Source organism: Nothoprocta perdicaria, unplaced genomic scaffold, assembly GCF_003342845.1.
Source record: "Nothoprocta perdicaria isolate Ctin4 unplaced genomic scaffold, notPer1 scaffold_208, whole genome shotgun sequence".
Lineage (NCBI taxonomy): Eukaryota > Metazoa > Chordata > Aves > Tinamiformes > Tinamidae > Nothoprocta > Nothoprocta perdicaria.
Window position 1 is genome coordinate 1,118,974 of NW_020455294.1, and position 23,178 is coordinate 1,142,151.

Here is a 23,178-nt window from a genome sequence, read left to right on the forward strand (position 1 = left end):
TATACATTCATTTGACATTATTTTCTATTTAAGTTTTCTGTATGTTCTATAAATCTTATRTAAGTTTCCATAAATCTTTCTTTAAAACTTCTAGTTGCTTTGGTGTCTTCATTATAACATTGTCTGAACTACATATTACCTACTACTTCTCAACTCTTTAGAGAGTAGAATCTTCTATTTTAGAAGACTCCTATGAGTCAACAATGCCATTGTTTCCTATTTTGTTTTTATTCTGAAAATAATTTTACCACAAGGTAAAAAGCAATTTTTTAAAAAATACTTAGCAATTTTACTCCGCAGTAAGGCAGGTCTGTTTCTAATAGTATATCAATTGGCTGTTATTCAAAAGCAAAAGCTTAAACCCTAAATATAGCATTATGATATGTGAGCAGTTGTATATAATATATTGCTCATTCCTACAGAATACATTAAATATACATGTTTGAAAAGTAATTGATTATTATACATTTCAACTTTCTCACAAACTTCAGGGAAGATGAGTGAGGAAGAAAGTAATTTGGAAACCTCCTGTCCTGTAATTCCTTTTCAATGCCTTCAAACTTTCCATAAATTTCAAATTTTATATCTCTAGAAACATCACTTCCAACTTCAATTACCATTGCTTCCTTGAAATATATGCCTTTAAAGGTCTCACCTGCTTTAAAATGGTGCTGAAAAAGATTCTAAAGGTTAAGCATTCTAATTCAGTCCAGTTCAAGATTCAAGTCTTTTAAACATCATTTATTAGCTATATGTGAATCAGTTAATCTCATTGTCTTTACTTTCTTTAGTTTTTTTTTCTTTCCTTTTCTTTTTTTTTTTACCTGAAATATGTACTCTGCTCTTTTGATATTATTGCAGTAGTGTCCAAAACTTACTGGCTATACATAAAGATGGAGGAAAACTTAATTATAGGTAGCTCACAACCTTCACTTCAGAATTCTTCACTTCAGAATTTAAGCTATTACTTTAAGGATCAGGCAGTATGTACATAGCAACACGCGCATACTAACATGTACTAACATTATGTACATACAGCTGAACTACATAGGAGTTAAGCACACTGAGTCCTTTTCCCTTTCCTCCTCTCAAGGATTCTCAAGTATTTAGCCCATGTTCAGTTTGAGGGTGTGTATATTGCTATGTCAAATCAAATGAGCAAGTTACTCATTTTGAAGCTGACATCTACTAGTTTTATACAATTTCTGTTGAAGATACAGCTCTTCACAGGGAATGCAAGCACTTTAAGCATGAACCTTAACCTATATCTAGTCATAAAAGTATTGTAATAACATGAGAAACTTAGGTGGGAGTTTGAAAATGACAGAGGGTAGAAGAGAGCTGACACTACTCGGAAGGAGTTGGAGGACTAGAGACAAAAATTCTCCTATTAGGCAGACTTTAGGCATAGTTAGGTTAAGCCCACAAGGAAATATATATATATATATATATATATGTATGTATGTATGTATATATATAAAGATAAAGAGCAATTCAGAATAAGCAAGGACTGAGTCCATTTGCCAGTAACTTCTTTTGGATCTCCAACTAATTCTTGCCTTTAATGTATTGAGAAAGCATTAACAAGGCCACATTTTTTCCCTGTGATTAACAACAGCAACAATAAATAAAACTAAAAAGGGCAGTTTTGTTCATTTTGAAAAAACAACAGAAAAAAAACCCAAAAAGTAAATTAAATTCAAATTCTCCAAAGATTGGCTGACATGCAAACATGAAAAACTAAGTCCCTCTAAATAGCTTCCTCAACATGAACATTTATACTTGGAAGCATCTAATGCAGACCTCAGGCTTCTTCATGCCAGTATTTCCAAATAACACGCAGACTCTAAGAATGAGGTTCTTAGAAGGCAATTCCTTAAGGAAGAAAACATTGTCTTTTTTTTTTTTTTTTTTTTTTTGTGAGGTATTATTGAATTTCACTGTTATTTGTGTTTCCCAGCCAAAGATAATATGAGAAATAATCTCCTGCTTGTAAGAGTTCTAAATTCAGCCAGAACTGCCTATTTTCTTGTAGCTTTTATTGCATTTTTTTATCTTATTACAATATTTATTATAGTATGATTGCATTGAAATCSTTTAGAAGGCTGAGCTAAATTTTAGTGCTTTTCCACAGCAATACAARTACAGTTGATCTGTTAAAAACTTACAGAAGTAGTTGATCCGCACTACAAATGGTAAAATACTTCAATTATTTCATAATTCTCCTTCCTAATTAAAAACTGCCATGTATATGGATTGGACAATTACCTAGAGTTAATAAAAAACCTTTTCTGTTTTGGATTGACCACTGATGTGGATTATTGATTCCTGACTGGAACCCCTTGCCTAATAAAATACCTGAATCTTCTGTTTTTCTGTATGCACTGTACATGCCTTGTGGATATAGAGCACAGTATAGTTCAATCAGGCAGTAGTTACTTCCCTTAAAATATTTTTGGTTAAAAGGCAAATTTGTTTCTGGAAATATCTGCGGAAGAACTGTTTTGCAAAGAGTGGTGAAATCTATCTATAAGGAAACAGAAAAAGATATTAAAGACAATCAAACCACAAATATATTTCTGTGTGGCACACTGTGACGGAAAATTCTTCTTTCCAACAGAGGTCTGCCAGAAAATGTGAATACAACATATCCAAAATGAGCTTTTCCTTTCCAAAAGTGAAACACAGGCCCCAATAAACAAAAGTGTTAGCAAGTCTGGCTGTTCAATTTGTGTATCACAGATAGTCACAAAGAGAGCACCAAAGGGACTAATGCCCAGGCCCAAGGACAAGCTTTATTTTAATGTCAGTAAAATCAGTGATGTTTCGGAATACACTGGAGAGTCCTGCCATGGCAGGACTTACTGAATCTGCAGCCTTCCTTCTTCATTTTCATTACACAGCTATCATATTACATTGCTCCACATATGAAAAGTTGCAGAAAGTGCAACTGTACCTGCCTATATAAGCATCACTTTTATATAATCAGTTAGTTGGATTTAAAAATAAATATGAAATATTTTAATGGATTTTCCACCTTTTCTTTAGAACAGTTTTTCCTTACATTTTATTTGCATAATATATTTTCCATACTTTTTTTCTAAAGCTTTTGATTTGCATATAAAAGCAGAGATCACTTTGAAATAAATCATTTGCTCCATTAAAGAAGTGATCAGATGGATAATTAGAAGGAAAGAAAGGAACCGTTCTTCGCATGTACACTCAAAATATATTTCCTAATAAAACAGTCTCCATTTCAAACAAAATAAAATGCACTGTAGGGGATCATCGAAAGTATTTCCACCTAACTTAAACAGTGATGGTAACTTCTGGCTACTTCCAGGTTGTTTTACCTAGAATAGCACAAGTACCACAGCTAATCAGAAAACATGATTTCTTTTACATTGGAGGGCAAGGAACAGGGATTGCCTATGTAATTTTCTCTTTCTTAAAAAAAAGAATCTTTTCCAGGTTCACTAGATAGACTTGTTTTATTGGCAAGCAGTACAACTCTGCATAGTAGCACCATGCATACTTATTTCCCCAGTTTCTGAAAAGGTCATGAAATTAAAGTTGGATTTGTGACTTCTTTCCCCATGACATCTTGCTGGGGCTGAGTCAGCTTCTGCTCTTCTGTATCCATAAAACCAGAAGAGCAGCTTAGCTGCAGACGGAGCCAACTTTGGCAACAYCTAATTAAGAGGTGCTTGGCTGAAAGCTATTAGAAATGGACAGGATGACAGCAAAATTGTTGGGACTGAGAAAATTGTAAAGACATAGAAGGGAATGTGAGATTTTTGATGAAAGTGATGAACTTTAGCTGACACTACTAGGAAGATGCCCTGGAGACAATAAAAAGGTTGATTAAGTAAGGAAGAGGAAAGAAAATATACAGTTTTCCTTTTTCACCAATTCTTGAACTTCTTACAATGCTCTTCTAAATATAATCTACGATTTCAAAAAGGATTCCTGTATGTCCTTCATATATGTTGACTTCAAAAATACTTACATCCAAAATAATTGATGTGAAACTATATGTGTTGAGAAGTAAGAAATCTTACCATCTCAGTAGGTGAAGGACAGAACAGCAGAATGAAAGCAAAGGAGGAAAAGGGTGCAGTATCTTGATGAGTTTTTAAGAGCACCAAAAAGAACTCTAGGTGGCAATGATAGGGGAATTGCCCCTAATTGACTGTGAAACTCATTCCAGGATGAGGATTCATGGGAGCCTCACTTGTAGTTTTTGCTCTTCAACTGATGACTGCACTATTTCCTTTAATACATAGAATATTAAATGAAGGTGGAAATTGAAATGAAAGAAATTTAAATAAAGTAGAAGGCAGGTTAAAAGTTTGCTGTCAGCACATATAGCTGCTTTAGAAAGTTTAATTAATAAAAAAATCTATAATTATGAATTGATTTTGATATACACCAAATCAAAATGAAGCAGCTAATTAGTAAACTAAATCTCTTTTGGTCTGTACGGCAAGAGTTTCTCTTGAAGTTAACTTCAAAGGACTTCTTTAAAAATATTAGCATCAAACATTTTTTGAACAACAAAGGAATATCCTTTGATAGGGAAATTCTGTTGTCCTATATTTGTAATAGATAATTTTTATTTGATAATTCTCAATGGAATTATAAGGTATCTTGTAAGTCTTGAGAAAAGAAGAATGCTGTAATTAAACGATAAAGCAAACTAATAACACAAAACTGACAATATTGATGCAAGTTCCTGCAAATTTAGACTTTTTATTTGAACATCATCATTTTTTATTCAAGGAGAGATCTATAGTACTTTTTAAAATGAGGATATTAATACAGACTATAATGTTATTTTTCTGTTTATGCAGTCATCCTTGAAAAATAGGAAAATCTTGAAATCCTAGCTGTTTTATAAATATRTGGTTTTAATTATATCAAGTGTTAGGAGATTTATTTGCCTGTACCAAGAAATAAGAAAAAAAATYACTTTAATCATGGCCACTGAAAGATGTGCAAAATCAAAAAACTATTTGTTAAGTTACCAACATATTTTTACCTTACATAAATTCTTTGAAGGGCACTGATGCAAATATATAGTACAATATGTTTGCGCTGATGCAAATATATTGTAGTATATTGACTTGATATGTCAATATTCTATGATTCTGTGATTATGTGATATACTAGTCTAAATGCTAGTGATTAAGGGACTGGATCTTATGAGGAAACGAGTTGGGCCTGTTTAGCCTGGAGAAAAGAAGACAGAGAGGGGGTCTGTTCAATATGTGTAACTACCTCAMGGGAGAATGTAGGGAGGATGGGGCTAAACTCTTTCAGTGGTGGCCAGCGACTGGACAAGGGGCAATGGGTGTAACGTGAAACCCAGGCAGTTTCATCTCCATGTGAGGAGGAACTTCTTTCCTGTGAGGGTGCCARAGCCCTGGCACAGGCTGCCCAGGGAGGCTGTGGAGTCTCCTTCTCTGGAGATCTTCCCAACCTGCCTGGTTGCYGCCCTGTGCCCCGTGCTCTGGGTGTCCCTGCTGGAGCAGGGGTTGGACTAGATGATCTCTAGGAGTCCCTTCCATCCTCAGCCATCCTGTGATTTAGGACTTATATAGTTTTTCATCTTTAGTTAACTAGAATTTTACTTCTATCTGATTAAATTTGATGTGTTTGCAAATTAAAATGTGCCCTATCAATTTTAACTAATGTCATCACAATTTTCATTAATGTGATTGTAAGCTTGTGTACTTTTTTGGGAGGAGGGCCTACTGAAAAAAAATTACCTTATTATTTGTTTTAGTATTTGAACTGTGAATGCTACTGAAATCTTGGACATTTCAATGACTAGGCTTTGAGCTATCATYAATGACTATGTTAAAATTACATGAATCACTTTCTATAGATGCCTTTGGTTGATTATAGTGTCCCCAAGGGTGTGCAACTCAGATCAGCACATGTAATCGTCAGACTCCAATGACAGAGAAAAAAAAAAAAAGTATTCCTTCAATGTCTAGGTCTGTTGAAACACTTTTAAAAAGATCTATGCACAAATATTCACTCTCTTCCTCTCTCTCATTACCACCCTACGGTTTTTAAGTAATTTTAAAAATAATTCCTAGATAATGTTGATAAACAGCCTATCCCAGCAGTGCAAAGGCAAAAACAACATTTAAACTAAATGTTAATACATTCACTACCCCTTTCATTCCCTTTTAAATTGCAAGTGTATTCCATTATTGACTCTCTTCATACTCTATCCTATCTTAAAAAAAAATGGCAGTATGTAGCCTTAACCTTACTGGTTACACGTTCATGACTAATACTGAACTGAAACGGTATAAAGAGATTAAGCTGTACATTGATTTTATGGGTTTTTTTTTTTTTCCTGTGAATGAGGAATCTAAGAGCCAGCATTATCTACAGTTTTCCAAGTGATCTGCAAATGTAATGACACTGAGTTATATGCAACCATCAGCAAGTTCCAGATGTTTTTTGGTTAATCAATTTTCATAATCACAATGCTACCACACAAAAAAGAAAAAGAAAAGGAAAAAAAAAGAGTAAGTTTGTAACATTCTCTATATGTCTTGTATGTACCCTTACCTGTAAATTTATAAGGTCCTTATTGGTTTATAAAAATGTGGTAAAGACGAATCTGGAAGAGTCTCAAGAGATCAAGGTTTTCAAAGCAGTCAGGGGATTTAGACACGTAATTTGCATTGAGGAAATTAAATTAATAGGTACAAAACAATTCTTGGAATTACTGAAGTAAGGAATATTACAAATTCCAAGAACTAGGCAATATTGTAAAATTAGTGTTCAGCGTTAAACATGAGAAGTAAAGTAAATTTCATACAGCTATAGTAAACTAAAGAAATTCTGTTTTCTGATTATATTTATAGCTGGGAGAAATAAACAACTAGTTTCTCCCTGGCAGCTTTATCTCCATCCCCTAAGACTGTACATTTTTACAGAGGAACATTTAGCAACGTTCCTTCTGCCTTATGGGTTTATGAGTATTGAAGTCTGTTTGACATTTAGATTGGATTCAAACTGCCATTTTTAAATGACTGCAACAAAACAATATTGTATGTTCAGAACACTAGTGAGACAATCCTTCCCCAGTGCAGCCAGTGGCAAAACTCTTGCTGAGTGTGATAGTGCCAGGGTTCTACGATTTCGCTTCTCTACTTCACCCACATGGAAAGAGAGGAAATCCACAGCAACAGAGAATGGAAGAAAAGGTAAGACCCTTCCCTTACCACATGTCCCTTCCTCCTCAGTGGATGCCCTTTCTGAGAAATGGGTAAAACAAGGTCTCTGAGCAACAGCATTGGAGTATGCTTAGCTCCGTGAAGCACTGAGAATTCCCCACTAATTTCCTTTCAGAAACACAAGCCAGAAGCAGTGAGTCATTAGCTTTCCACAGCTCCATCAGTCAATAATAATTTGCCTCAGAACATTCAACTGAAAGACTCCCTACTTGTTTTATTAATTCTTTTAACTTATCTTAAAAGTAAGTTTCCAAATCAAGAGTCATTTTTCAAATGATGGTGTTTTGGGGACAGAATTTTGAATAGAGAAAGATATTTTTTCTGATATAATCAAATTGTATCGAATATTATTCTTACAGTTTGTGGTGTGAAGCTAAGTTGCATTGCTTCACTCTTTACAAGAATGCTCACTGGACACAACCTTAGAGCTCTTTGTATTTTACAGGATCAGAGTTTCCTTTTTAAAGCATTCCTTGGCAGATTGCAGGTCAACAACTGCTTTTGTGATGGATCTGCTCAGACCTTTCCCTGAGACAGAGCTGCCCTAGGAAGMCCAAAAAGCTTTTAAAACACATCAATGCACCAACCTTTTGCAACCATCTCCACTGTGCTCCTCGGGAATTCTTCTCCGAGGGAGTACACAAGTAAAACAGACACTACCTACTGCACTATGCAGCACCAAGCAGATAGCCACCAGTGCCTACACCCCTGCACTTCCACAGAGACTCCTGATGGCACCAGTATGGGGACTCACAGACAAAACCCTTGAGTATGTCAGTGACTTTAATGAGAATTACACATATGCCCACATTTGCTGAACTTTGCTGAAGGATTTTTTTGCTGAATACTGGTATTCGGGAAACAGAGTGAGGAACTATATGTTTATATGTGCTCTTAGGTGAAAATTACCACCTGTTAAAAGTACATCTGACAATAACGGTACGCTATTAAATTTACAAAGCCTTGCACTTACAAAAAGCTGCAGTTAAGGCTGTCCGTGCCTGGTGTGTGAATGCTCTGACACAGACTACAATGACAYGGACACAGAAGTTCTGAAACAAAGTTCCTGAATTTTTCAGCACACTGGAAGGAGCTGTAGGCTCCATCTCTGTGGAAGCCAAATCCTGGGAGGAATCCTGTAAATAAGGCATATCAAAAAGGATGATTTCATAATTAGGAGAGCTGAACAACTCTATCTCTACATCTGCAGAAAACTTCCTTTGTGGTGCTAAGCGAGAGGCACTTGAACTTTTCATAGCCAATCACTGCTAAAGTGCTCCTTAGTTTAGAGGCATTTGACTTGATAAAGTGAAAATATGAATTTGAAGTGAGTAGCCTGCCATGTCCTACCATACTTTTCAGAAATGTAGTTTTGTTCTGAGTTCTCAGTGGTTGTGCCCCAAGGCTGGGTATTATTATTGCCATAGCTTTAGCATTTTTTTTTCCTGTTTGTTTTGTTATTCAATGCAATGCTATTGGTATTTCAGATTTATGTTTGACAAAATCATTTTAAAGAATGAAAAGGGAAAAGTTTGCTTAAAAGTATTAACGTACATACAAATATGACAGAAACTGACAGATTGATAGAATTTATTCAATTTATTAAAGTATTGCATGTCTTTTAAACATGCTTATTTTTGAATCTGCTTAGCAGAATATTTATTATCAAGGTCTGCTGTAACAGCACCGACCAAACAGTTCTCATAAAAGAGCTGTACCATGATCTCTGCAAAATGCTTATACTGTGGTTAGGTATGTCTGAAGTCTTCCTGATACTTTGCAATACAAAATATTGTTTCCTTTAACTGCAAGAGAGGTCTTTTGTGCAAAGAAAGAGCAATATGGGAGCTATTCCAACCTCACAAAGCTGCAAAAATGCATGCACTCTGCAGAAAATCACATCTTCTACCAGCAGAAATAGTTCAGATTAACSTTCAGAGTCAAAGCATAGGATTACTCACCTATGCTTGCCCAGAAGGCCATTACAGTTCTTTGCTTTGTTTTTGTTCTGTTTCAATAACTAATATAAGGGTGTAYATGTGTCAGGGCATATCACTGAAGCAGCAAGTATATAGTGGTGCAGCAGGTATATGCTTGAGTGGCAGGAAATAGGTGGAAAAAGAAGCATTTATAAGTGAAGGTTTATAAGACTTAGCTGGGGACAGCTCCTAAACTATATGGAACTATGAAATCTTGCTTTGGAGAAGGGGTAACATTGAGCGACCTGAGACTCAGAGTAAAAATAAAAGAAGTCTTTTGCAAATAGTCAGGAGTGGGAGGCAGCTTCTCAGCAGGAGAGAAATGGCTTAGAAGATATCAAAGAAATCTGAGAAGATACCCAAGATGATGGTTCTGAAGCCAGCAGGGTAACAGACTGGATGTCAAAACTGTACACGGATAAAGAGCGTGAGGGAGGGACGATATGTAGTCTGTTTTTAGTAATTAACAGCATGAGTATGGGTTAATTATTGATGCATTAAAATTAACAAGTACTTGTTCATGTTCCACTCCCTCCTTTGAATATCTAGGATCCTTCAGAGAAGAGTGGAAGCTAGAAGCAAAGAAAGAAGCACAAGCACATGTGCTGCCAACTCTGCTCTTTCTGAACATTTGCAGTGTCTGTAGTAAATCTTGAGATCAAGCCCACTAGGTGCATTTCCTGCTTTCCTGTCTTTTAACTTTTCTGAACAGTCTATCTCAGAGAACAGGAAATGATTTATATACACTTCGAGCACTGTGCAATTAATAAAATTCCAACATACAGCTTACAGCATACAATATATAGATAGCAGATGGCATGATAAAATAATCCTTGGCACTTAAAGAATGAAGGCTCCAGCTTGACTCAATAACACAAAGTAGTTTCCTTGGGAAGTCTATCACAGCTAGTATTCAAAAGAGGAGGTAAAGATTAAAGGAAAACAACTGACTGTGGGAAACAATTATGAAAAAAATCTGGTGCCCTGTAATTTAAATAGCAAATATAACATTGTGGGTCAAGGCCTGACAGATCATAAAAACTGTATATCACAATGAGCAAGAGAACTGTTGAAGGTGACTATTTCTCTCCTCTGAGTATAAACAAAGCCTTCTGCTTCTAGGTTAAATTTGGATGTCTCCATTTTAAATATCTAAAGAAAGTTAAATCCTGCCCATAAGAAGGACTGGTTATTTTGTAGCTAAAAATATGCTAGTGTTTTGCCAAGCGTCCCAATGCCTGAGCAAAGGAAGTGCATATGACAGTTCTGGCACGGAGCTGAGCTGGAAGAAGAGTTCAAGGCTCCTTGTGTGGATAAAAAAGCAAAGCTCGGGAGAAAATCCAACCTAGTTGAACAGCACCATGTCAATTATGATTCATTTTTTCCTTTCCCATCATGTAAGAGAGTAAAAGAAGCATCTACTACATTACAACCTTATTCCGGCCACTATGGGCTTATTTTGAAGTCTTTTGTCCTGGCCSGAAATAACCACAGGAGGATATTTACCTACGAACACTCAAGCTTTTCTACTGTCCCTACAACATCACAGCTAATCATACATCTTCTATTTCTTAATCTTATGCTTTTACTCTTTCTTAATCTTATACTATTACTCTTAGTGAAACTTGTTTTATTGTATATATAACGTACATCCTATTCCCTTCTATCTATTTAGGTTTTCTATCCTATCTACTCACACCTTTAAACATAYTCAGCATTAATACCCAGACATGTTTGTTTCCCACAGGTAAGTAAATTATTGTATTCTTTCTCCTGCTGTGTTAGGAAAGATTTTTTTAAAAAGTCTTCAGATGAGGAAAATTCATACTTTGGCACCAGCTGGTCATTTTCTCTGCTAAGTGAAGGAAAGCCAAGAAGGAACTACATAAACTGAGGACCACATTCACTGCGCTTAGTTGTTAGCTGGCCACAGGGCTCTGGTTTAGTTCTCTTCAGTTAGTTCTCCTCAAAACAACACCCAGCCACGGCTCCCTTCATTCTGTGCAGTCCTCTAACATCATTACAGACTTTGCACGCTGAGACCACTTTACCAGTGCTCATGTCAATGCCAACAGGATGCAGTGTATGACCCCAGCATCATACCACAAAATGTCTRTTTTGGTGAGTTGCAATACACCCCTCATTATTTTGCAAACTTAGAAAAAAAAACCTCAGAGAAATAACTGTGCCTGAGGGACACAGGGGCATCATATCGGCCCAGGTGACACCAATGGACAAGTGCAACATATAGAGAACATGAGCAACCTTTCTACAGAAGGAGAGCTCTACAAAATATGGAATTAGCCTGATCTACGTCAGATGGGCTTGGGATGGGATGTCCAACTTGGCCTTCTTTAACTAACCAAAGTAAAGGTAATAGGAATTTATAAAAAGGACTGAATACACGTAACATCACAAGTTCAGTTTTTYACAGCTTCCAAAAGCTTTGAGACAGTTTAGAACACAAAATGACTCATTTTTTTGTGTAAGAATTAAAATGACAGGAAAAAAAAAACCCCTCAAACTGCAAAATATTCACCCTGAATGCCAAGCCAAGTCTCAGGACAGAAATCAAAGAACATCTACGCAGAAGAATGTCTGCAACAATGTGCTGTCAGTTTACATACATCAAACATCAACAAAGACAATATCCTGTATTTCACATTGCTGGTTTTTCTCTTCGCTTCTCTTGGTCGCCAAAGACTCTCTTTTCAAAGATCTGAGGAAAGCATAAGAAAACAAGGGTATCCTAGGAAGAGAMAGCAAAACTGCAGGAGAATCTTCTTGAAGATCTGAATTTATTGTACTGCACTGCAGCCTTCTAGCTTGTTAAAATGCATAGGTCAGCTGAAGATACTTTTCTCACATTTTAAGAGCTCACAAAGCATACAGAGGGAGACTTGGGACAGAATGTTCAGATACTTCGTTGCATGAAAAAGTGAATTTATGTCAATGAATTTTTTGAAAAAAAAAAGTATTTTCAAGGTTTTGGGTACCTGCAACTTTTGCTGATTGCAGGAGAATTTTAATAAGTGCAAAATAATTCTGAAAAATCAAGCCATGCATGTTTGTAGAATCAAGCCTTAAAACTACTGCATTTCAAATACATGTACATATAGATCTTGAGAKACTACTGAAAAAAAATGGAAATGCCCACTTTGGACGTACAGATTCATACTAACACCACTGGCACAACTGAAATAGGAATAACAACCCTCTCCACTCCAGTGCTCTCTGTAGAGTTGTGGGCACCATCAGACGATGTCAAATCTGTTGTTCTCTGGCAATGTYCATCTCTCTCTTTTGGCTATATGAGGACCTGTGCTAGTATGTTCCTAACTCTGGCACCTCAACTAACATGAGATTAATTAGGACGCTACTGATTCTCAAAGGAGTTTGATTTTGTGTCCAGAATACCAGAATGCCAAGAATGAGATAAGGCAAAGACTCTTTGCATATTTTTTCAAGATATATTCATGAACATTTTCTTCTGAATATGAAAGAGCCACTTAGGCTATTTCAGAATTTTCTAAGAGCTGTTTGTCTGAACACTACTAGCCCAGACTCATCCTACTTGCTCTCAGGAACTTGGCTGAGGTGCTGAGAAAGTCACATAGCTCATGTAGCCTCCCTTTGATAATGGAGAAATAAAGGCAACACAAGAGGCAATTCAACATCCCACATGAGAACTCTCTGTCTTTCACCATCTAAAGCACCCTCTCCACTGACTGCTGAAGGAGACAAGGGATTAGAGACCCCAACAGTAACAAAAAGCTACTGCAAAATGTGCTTTTGAGAAAAGAACATCSATGTCCCATCCAATAAGTTTCAAAGTTGTAGTACATGATGTTCAGTTCTAGTGAAGCAATATTTCTTAGAGAAGTATTAAAAATACGGAAAATGTTAGGGGGTGGGGAAACCACTTATATGAAGGAAAAAAAAAAAATCCCTGCTTGTTTTATTCTAAGACTCTGCAGCCTTCCACTTTGTTCAGATTTGTCATCCAAGTTACAGCTCTAAAGGAAGTCATGCTGCTGCTGCTGCTGCTTCCAACATTTTGATTGCTATAATTGTGCTAAACACAAAAAAGCTATATTGACAATTTAAATACCTGTTTTCATTTTGATGAGATTTGAAACACTGGACATATTTAACATGAGAAATAGAATTTTCTAAAGGAAACTCAGCTGAACTTTAATTTTAGTTGCATTGCTGAATAGTTTTTATAATCCAGTAACACTGATGTGTCTCCCAAATTGTAAGTACAAATTTTAAGTGTAAGCTGTATTGAAGTCTACCAGTGAAAAGAATGTTAAAAATGATCCACTCAGCCTATTTAGATCACAGCAAAAAGACTTGAGCTAGTAAAAAAAAATAGTTTAAACAGTCTTTAGAAACATATTATAATAATGTGCAGTATGTAGAATATATCTTTATTGTGAGATTTTTTCAGCTTATTAATTTGACTATGATGCCAAAAATCTGTATCACTATGTAATTCCCCTGTATGAGTGAACTGTTTAAGACTGTGTGAAACACAGTCAATATTTATACAAAATCCTCACAGAAAACTCACTATATATGGAGCAGAGAGCTTTTCTGAGGACTCATTTCAAAATTAGGATCACACAATAAGTTTTAACAGCTTGTTCAAAAAATAAGGGAAAGTTCAGAGATCTTGACTGATTGCAAGTGTCAGCCAACATTTCCACAATTCTGACTTCTTACAGATTTTTGAAAACATACTGCTTCAAATCAATTCCAAATACTCCATCTTAAACCTCCCAAGAAGATGCCAAAGGCCAATAAGTGAACATATTTTCTGCTACAGCAAACACTCATCTAATACAGATCACTGCCAAGGAAAACCMCCACCCTTTTATAAACTTAAATTATATTTCAATGCCCATCCGTGTTGTCCTACCATACACTAAAGATCTGGAAGAAAACTGTATGTGCAAGCTGAGAAAGTCTTATTACTGAAGTTTATTTGTTCAAATGTAGAACAGGGAAATCAGTGAAGGGTTTTCTTTTTGTTTGGCTTAGATGACCAAATTGCTGTAACCATACACTTAGCAAGTTGTAATGAACAAGAACAGATGTTTCAGAAAGTAAATGGAAAACTATGGTAAAGAACATAGAACTATAACACRGTTAGCACATGTGCTTACTGATGCTGTTTATAAAGGAGAAGAAAGCAAGTAGGCAAGAAAGCAAGAGAAAACAAAAGACAAAAAAAAGAAAAAGGAAGGAAGGAAAACTCTTGAGGTTTTTTTTAGATACATATGTATTAGAGCAGAGAAATAAAAGCACTGAAGAAAATATTATAGGAGTCTAATAAGCATTAAATTACTATTTGCTAATACCAGATAGCTACCCATGGGAATTTGTTAAGTGCTCTTAAAAATGATGGACATCTCACCAAAAACATCAACCTCCTTTTTTAATATCTTTCTTGATCTTAAAGGTTMATTTCCCTTTTTGAAGTTTCCTTACCACTGACAAGTCAACTTACACACATAGAAACCAACTAGTTTGAATATCTGATACTTATAGTCTGCTATAGTGTTCCTGTCATTGTTTTTTGCAATTTTAAGCTTTTTTTTAAATAGAAAAAGGAGCATTCATCTCCAAATTACAACACATAATCTTTGCAATCAGCAACATTCAGATATGCCTTATTTCAGGTAGTGGCCAGTTTTGGAGATAAGACAAAAGCATTTTTTGTCTGCTAGTTTTATGAGCACTCCAACACCTAGATCATAAGCCTCACTGCTTCTGATCAAAATAATRAACTTATGCATGCAAAACTCAACTCATATAAAAAAAAATACCAGGAAACACACTGCCTGCTCAGTTGCCATTGTTACTGCGATTAAAAGCCCTGGAAAAGAAAAGGGCAGGGCAGTAAACAGAGAATGGCAACAGCTTGTGAGAWGGGATAAATCTGTGAAACACACTATATGGTTAATGACTGCTTTTTTTTTCTGGAAGTCTCTATTTCATAATGTCAACAACCCTGCTACGTGTACCTAAAAGTAGGGAGTGGGGCTGGACTTGTGGTACTAATGGACATTTTTCAGTTTCTAAGAGGTTTAACTTCCCCAAAGAGTCTTCTATTCCACCTCATTTTTACTCCCAATTTTTACACCACTCAAACTGAATGGCTTCTTTTTATTTTACACTTTGCATATTCTTCTCCTAACTCCCCAAAGTAAAACTAATAAGGTCACTTCTCAGTCCCATTTCAGTGCCAAATACATCACTGACCTTTCCAAGCTCCTCCTAACTGATACAACTTATAAGCACTCTAAACWAGAACAGAACATAGAAAAATATACATTTTAAAACCTCTAAAATTTTGGAATTATCTATTCTTCTGATTACTCATTTGAGTTAAAACTAAATCTTAGCCAATTGAAGGAAAGGATTTTTCTTTTACTATAAGATGGTGCTTCAGTTACTTTAAAGAAATAAATCTGCCTATACAACAAATCTATTGAAAGCCATTGCAGATGATGAGAGCTCAGGGAGAGGTGGGCATACCTTTTGCAAACTTCCAAAGTTCCCGAAGTGCAAACTGGTCTATAAATAGACTACTATACTTTTATGGTTCATCAATATTTACTTTGCAAGAAAGGGAAGAGGAGAAAAACAATTTGTGCTCTCTTTTGTTACTCTGGCAGTGAAAAACCCTACACATGGTTTTGCCATCCATCATCGTACCGCTAAATAAATCCATCCGTTCCAGCTCCTCTGATTATGTCCTCTCCTCCTCACTTTCCATATGCTCTTAGTCTATCTTTTTGTCCTCTGTGTCAAGCTCTTCTAAAATTCTGCAATACACTTATATATACACATTCTGATAATGTTCCATAGCATGAAGAAATAACTTTTTGAGAGTAAGGGAAAAAAAATATATGACTAAAATTTTGGCATTAATCCTACATTAAAGAGATATAATACTGTAATTTGGGTGCTCAGATCAAAGCTTTGTGACCTTCTATTAATTACTTAGAGCACAAATGATTAAAAGTGAATACAATATTTTTCAAGTGCTGAAGACTTTCAATCATTATCAGAATGGAAGTTTCTGAATAGATGACCACTTCCACTGATGCATCTTCCATTGCACAGAGTATTCCCAAGCTTTTCCTAAATGCTATTCTGTGTCCAGCTGTGAGTTCCATTTCTGCTGAACATACAACCCCAAGATATAGGACAAACGTGGAATTACTGTCTGGTTCATTGRTCTCCACAGGATCACAGTTCCAGACTTTCTCTCTTTATTACAAATCTACRTACTGAGAAGACTGAAGAGGTCATTAGTGCCTTGGTGCTAGTAATATCAATCACAGTTTCAAGGAAGATGTGTACAACTTAAAACTTTTCAGTTTGCCTTTAAACAAGCATGCATATTTTATAAGTCTTAGGGGACGGAAACAGAAAAAGAAGAAAGGAATGATTAAAAGCATCAACAACCTCTAAAATTAACAGGAAAGTAATTKTAAAAAATACAATGTGCCTTTACCAGGGGATTAAAAGGGTAAATACTTCCCTGAAGAGTTTTTTAAAAGGATTTTTTTTTTTTTTTTGGAACTTGGTGCTCAGCTTTACTTTATTTGTGAACTGAGAGTTACCTACTGTGCTCGTAGGAGTAAATCGTGGTAGGCAGGAAGTTCTAACACACTACAATCTGTTAAAGTAATATCAACAACAGCAAAATAATGTGGCGGCGCGGGTTCCTCAGCATGCATTCATGCCAAATGGTTCATGTTAAAATGGAAAACACAAAGATTATTTTTCAGTGACAAAAGAAAATCAATATTTAAAATCAATGCCAGTCATGGGGAACAGTGAGAGTAAGTAACAAAAGACCACCAAGCACTTTTGGGAACACTTGGAAGAAAACTGTAWTAAATGTAAAGCTATTATAGTGAAATAAAAGCCTCTTTACCCCACATTAGGATAAATTTGCAAGTCAAAATGAAAAAACATACTGTTACTAGCTTTTCATGTTGCCACTTCCAGCCAGTTCTAAAGAGCTAAGGAAAACAGAGTAGGTAGGTGTCTGATTGAAAAGTTCTAAAACAGTTGTTAATTCCCATCTTTCTTGCCCATCTCTTTTTGTTTAATCTTATTCTTGTTTGCTTTTAAACAGGATGTTACAGGGAAGGAACTTGGGCTCTCAGATGAGACAACACRGGATGCTCTGGGAAGCACCGTGTCACTGCCCTGCAGCTTAGATATCTCCAAGGGATCCCTAAGCAGCTTAGACATCCCAGTCACTGAGCAGAAGCTCTCTGACAATCCTCTGCACTGCCCTTCTTGCAGGGTCCACTGAAGGTCCGCAAAGATGTGGTGGCCACCTTATCAGCTTCACTCAATTGCAAGGTTTGGTGCAGTAGTGCCATGTTCATGTGAAACAAAGCGAGTTACAAAGGCTCTACCCAGAATCTCTGAGGAATTTCTGTATTATGTCTGAATTATTAGTAGCTGCAGAATAGCATCATAGGCAAGGGACCCAGCGTGTCACTGCAATGTTAGACCTAAGTTAATTAAGGCCACCTTATTAGGCCAGGTAGAGACACCTGAACCAGGCTGTGGGAGTAAGCATAAGTTGTGCAAAAGCTAAACCATGACAAGCCGTGAGTTTTCATGTTATATGAAGCACATAAACTGCATTACTCTTGCCCCCATCCCTCCCAATATTAGAGAGCTGGATCCATCTATCTGCCTGCTTACGCACAACATGCCCATCTCACTGGCACATTTTACGTAGTAAGATCAAACTCCACAGTTGTCATGTCTGGTATTGAGACATGCCACCACCTTACAGAATGTGAAACAAAGCTAAGATACCTGTTATACAGATCTTTCAAAGTATACAGAAAATTTGTGCTTAGCCTGTAAATTGACCCCAAATCTCCACAGGCCCTTTCTGGTTTCTTAGCTGCTAGGTAATTTCCTCTCCCAATGCACAGTATAGTTGTTGGAGGAAGTAAATTATAAATACTGAATCAACTGAATAAGCAGAGTATCATTGAAGCACAGAGTTTCATCATGTTGAAAGAGAACTTTTAAAGAGTGTTCTCTTTTGCATTTGGAGTAGTAATTCTTAAAGAGCCCAGAGAGAAATGAATAAACGCAAATTTATGATGCCATTTTGTTAAAATGATACAGGGCAATACAGGGTCTTCACTACCTTTTTCTGAGAACTCTATCCTTCACAGATATTGAATGAGATTACACTTATTTAATAAAGGTCAGAAGAATGCTCATTCACTGAATGCATTCTAAAGGTGGAATATATGTTCTTCAGTCTTATTATTTCTTTCCTAGATTCAGATTTTTGATGTACTAATACAGCAAAAGCAAGAAAAGAAAACCTAAAAAGCAACAATGACATCTCACAGTACGGACTCCATGTATAGAAATGCTTGCTGTATACTGTAAAGGCTGTGAAAATACAAACTTTTAAGAAATCTATTGTCTTTTTACATAGGGATTGTTAGAAATGAAACAATAAGCATAGTGGGATGAATAAAGATGCATGCATGTACRAGACTGAGATTTTCCTTTCTTTAGGCTATATTTTAATTAATATTTCATACAGAATCACAGAATCAGAGAATATTTGAGGTTGGAAGGGGCCTCTAGAGAGGTCCCTTAACATATTTTAGACACTACTCTACTAAAAGACATTGTTTTCCATTGGTTGTCCCTGAACTCCARCAAGGCTTTAAATTAATGGAGGCTCTGCAGATATTTCATAGATGGATGAAGACTCAAAGAATTCATAGATTCACAGAATCATGAAGGATAAGAAGAAAACTGACAGTTGAGTTGCAAGAATAAAAAGTTACAGCACCCAGTGAGGCATGAGGTTTATGTTCCCTGGAACACAGTTAACCATGTGTTCGCATGATTCCTGAAATGGAAGAAAATGAACTACTACTAAAAAAGGCAGAACAGGCTAGGTTAGATGCTGTCATAACTTTCATCTGAAGGAGTCTTCACTGTGAATCCAACTATAGTCTATCCACATATTGAGACAGTTACTCGAGACCACCACAAGTGACATTACAGTTGCTCTCAAAATGATTAACTTCTTGGGAAGAGAAGCCATAAGCTAAAGCACAGGCTATAACTAAATACCTACCAATAGTCTGACAAWGCACAGAGATCTGAGAATGAACAGTTTGTTCAGGAGTGGCTGAAAGGCACTCGCTTAGTGTTCAGCTAAGTACAGGTTGCCAGCAYGCTTGTGTACTTTAGCTTACATATTAAACCAAACACTACCAAAATGGCTAGCAAACATCATGCTATCATATTGCTATAATAGCTTTGCTTTTCTGTTCTGAGCAAGATTATTATTTAACATACAAATAAAAATATGAGCTGCTGTACAGTGTGTTCAGCTAAAAAGGGATTTCTAAAAATATTACATATCTTAGTTTGGGTTTATTTAAACAAGGATGGTAGAGCTGATAACAAACCCCCCTGATATCAAAATGGGAGTACTAAACTTGGAAGTTTCAAATACTGTATGGCTTAGCAGCTACATTCCCCATTCTTCACTGACATTCTTTTCTTGATATATGTTATTGTATTCTGCAGTTAATAAACAGTTCTGTTTTGGGGGAAAATAACTTAGCAGTGAAGTTGTTTTGTACATAAGGTCTGGTAGTTAAAGCAGGATCATTTATTTTATATAATAAAAATGTTCTAAAATCTTTATCTTGCTAGTGCACAAGATAGAGTCTTTACAATAAATGTATTTTTCTAACCTTCTGGCTTTGGGTATAGTACATTTTTGGTGATTTGTGTTTTCCATGAACAAGCCTACACTGAAGAAAGCAATGGATCCAAGGCAATTTATGACTAAAACTATTGCAGGTGCTATTTTTCACCCTAGTCTCCTTATGCCAGTATGCCACTGGTGCTGGTTACACAGACTGATTTAGCAAGAAGCAGTGTCGTACCTGTAGACATGCAGGAGCTCTGCCCTGGGGTTTATTCACATCAACAGCCACAAGCTGCCAACCTCCAGCCGCATCTTCGTGAAACATCTTGAAAGAGAAAACAGTTGTCAGAAATGTTTTACATGCCAATAAATACAAATGAAGTCTGTTATATTCCCCTTAAGGATCTGTCTACATTTGGACAATTGTTAGCACAAGACAAGAAGGGACTGTTTTTTATTGCTACAGAAAAAAAATCATGCTCCTATTTCAACATTAATAGTTTCTGAATTTTACTCAGATAACATGAAATGTAATGTGAAACTGTTAGGCCTTACATACAAACCAGTTCATCTCTGAYCAGTATCATTATATGGCAGTATCCTTTCAGAACAAAAGTATTTATTATTACTCAATAAATGTATCCTGAATAAATACAAAGATATTGTGACCAATAAATAAATTTCATGGTGCATTTGCAGACAAATACAATAGACAACTCTCATGTTTTTTACTGGAAAAATAATTTTACTTCCAAGGATCAGACTTTTGTTGCACAGATACAAATCACAATTAGCTCTGCAGCCATTTTGTACTGTTATCAGTTACTCTTATTGCTGTAAATACATGAATGAAATCCTGGCTCTAATTAGGTCAATGAAAACTGTTCTCTTGACCATGGTGATACTCATATTTTACCCACCACCTCTGGAATTGTAAGTATTATATTTTTTTTTCAGCTATGAGGACATAAAACGACACAGACTGTTGGGCTTCAGGACAATCAGAAACCGTGTCTGGAAKTGATTAACACTGTCCTTTAAAGTGTCCTTGGGAGAACACAAGCTGCTCTAGCATTTTTAATCACCATCTGAGAATCTGAATATACTGAATATACTGAGAATCTGAAAAAAGGGCTCATTAGGCTAGGGACACTGCCACACCGAAGTGGTTTTAATGGTATTGGGCCCTTATGATACTGATCTCCGCACCAGGAGGAGTTGAAAGTTGAGACCAGCACCAAATTACTTATCTGTGGTTTTAATGGGCAATATTAAAATACCTTATGGGAATCTGCTTTCATTCTTCCGCATAACGCCTTCTTAGCCTTGATCTTCCAACACATCTTTTCTTTTCTATAGGACTAAGTTTCTGGAGTACTTAGTTATTTATGAAGCGGGCAAATGAATCAAGATAGTGCTGCTTTCTGTTGAGGTTATTTATTTCATGCATAAAAYGTGTGCATGAACTTTTATTTGGAGGTTTGAACATGAAAAGCTGCTAAACATTTTCTGACCATCTTGATGGAGAAAAACATACATTTCGTAGTCTGTTAAGCCAGATTCCTTTAAGGTCATTATGTCAGTGACTTAGGCAACAAAGTAATCATTTACTTGTCTACAGCCTACATACCATTTTTATTCTGCATGTGGCTATTTATATTCAAAATGTTCATATTCATTGGTATGATGATATTATTTTTGGAGTTTCTATTATCCTTGGAATTCCTTAATCTTGGCTGCTTCTTAAGTTCCCCTATTTAGACCTCCCTGTTCCAGATTCCAATGCAGGGTGTGGAAATTAAACTTATATGGCATAGAGATTTACCACATTGGGGATGAAACAAACATTATGGTCCTTAGGCACATGGCATGTGGAAAAGTCCCTTTCTGACAGACAACAGGTTTTTAATTGAAATTATATCAGCAAGTCAGTTCTGACAAAGCCACACATAAACTGGGAATTAGTGCCAAAAAAGTATCTGTGAGACCAAAAAAATGTAGCAGCAGGCAAAAAAAAAGGATGAGATTTACATACGGATTACAAGAAAATCCAAAGATACACCAGAAAGTATTTAATAAATAATTTTGAAGACACTTAAATCCTTTGGCTTAAGAAAGTAAACAATTTTTGGCTACAGAAGTTGTAAAATTTTTCTCACAGGTAGATTTCTTATATSTGTTTTCCTAAGGACTTTTTGCAGGCAGTTGCGTTTCCTCAGATAGGAAGTGTACTAGCACTGAAAAAACCTATAGCCATTTACTCATTTACTGTATTTGCTACAACAATGAGGAAGCAGTTTTGATTTCAATGCGTTAGATCTTGTTTTTCGTACTGAGTCTTTTCTATCACTTGAGTTCAAACCAGTTTCTACCTAGTTATTATCTCAAATCCAGGCTCTCGCTTTCTGTGGCTACTTCCAGTCACAGTTTGGATCTCCTACTGCCTAAGCACCTCATGCCTCCTTAGTTTCACTAAATAAAASCTACTGAGATGAAACAATAATTAACAAGCATTTATGCCTTATTATTATAAACTACGAACAATTAAGTCCCCAGCAGACCTCAGTTTTTGGGTGCTCTATCATGAAGACCTCACCTGGGTGGTGGCAGTCGAAGTGGTGCTGCTCCTAGATCCCCACATCTGCTGGAACTGCACTCGAATTTCTGCAAACGTTTCAATGATGACTGCAATGAAAACATTCTGTAAAAAGAACGTGAAAGAAATGGCTGACACAAAGCTCAGGAAGCACAGAAGAGATAAATTAATTCCAGTATGATCTACATTTCAGATAGCTTTAAAAGAACAAATTGTTCAGTACCTTAACAAGCCAGGCCAGAAAGAAAATTAAGGTGATGAAATAGAAATATGAACGCCATCGGGGAAAACTGTCAATTGCTCGATACATAAGGAACACCCAGCCTTCTTGAGAAGCAGCTTCATAAACGGTAAATATGCTTGTACCTGTTAAAGGAAAAATGAAGATGCCTGGCATTAAGCCGCCCAAAATGTTTTTAACATCAGCAAACAGTCATCTTTCATCTATTTTATTTTTCTTTTATTTAAAGGGTATCAGATCTCCTCTCTTCAAACAGCAGTTTCTCAGGTGCATTTCCATGTTTCTTCTTTTTGCAATTGAGTCTGAATTGTTTTTACATTAGACAGGGCTCCATTCTCTCCCTGGACACACAT

The 23,178-nt window shown here is 36.1% G+C and overlaps 1 protein-coding gene across 1 annotated transcript in view; it reads right to left on the reverse strand.

Annotated features, from left to right (window-relative positions):
* Positions 1 to 23,178, reverse strand: part of NALCN (sodium leak channel, non-selective) — a 206,297-nt gene that overhangs the window by 118,135 nt on the left and 64,984 nt on the right. Inside the window, exons 7-9 of the mRNA XM_026038354.1 lie at positions 22,808 to 22,950; positions 22,585 to 22,689; positions 20,227 to 20,313 (exon numbers count right to left, since the gene is read on the reverse strand). Of these exons, the coding sequence (XP_025894139.1) occupies positions 20,227 to 20,313; positions 22,585 to 22,689; positions 22,808 to 22,950 (335 nt within the window). The remainder of the gene's footprint in view (positions 1 to 20,226; positions 20,314 to 22,584; positions 22,690 to 22,807; positions 22,951 to 23,178) is intronic.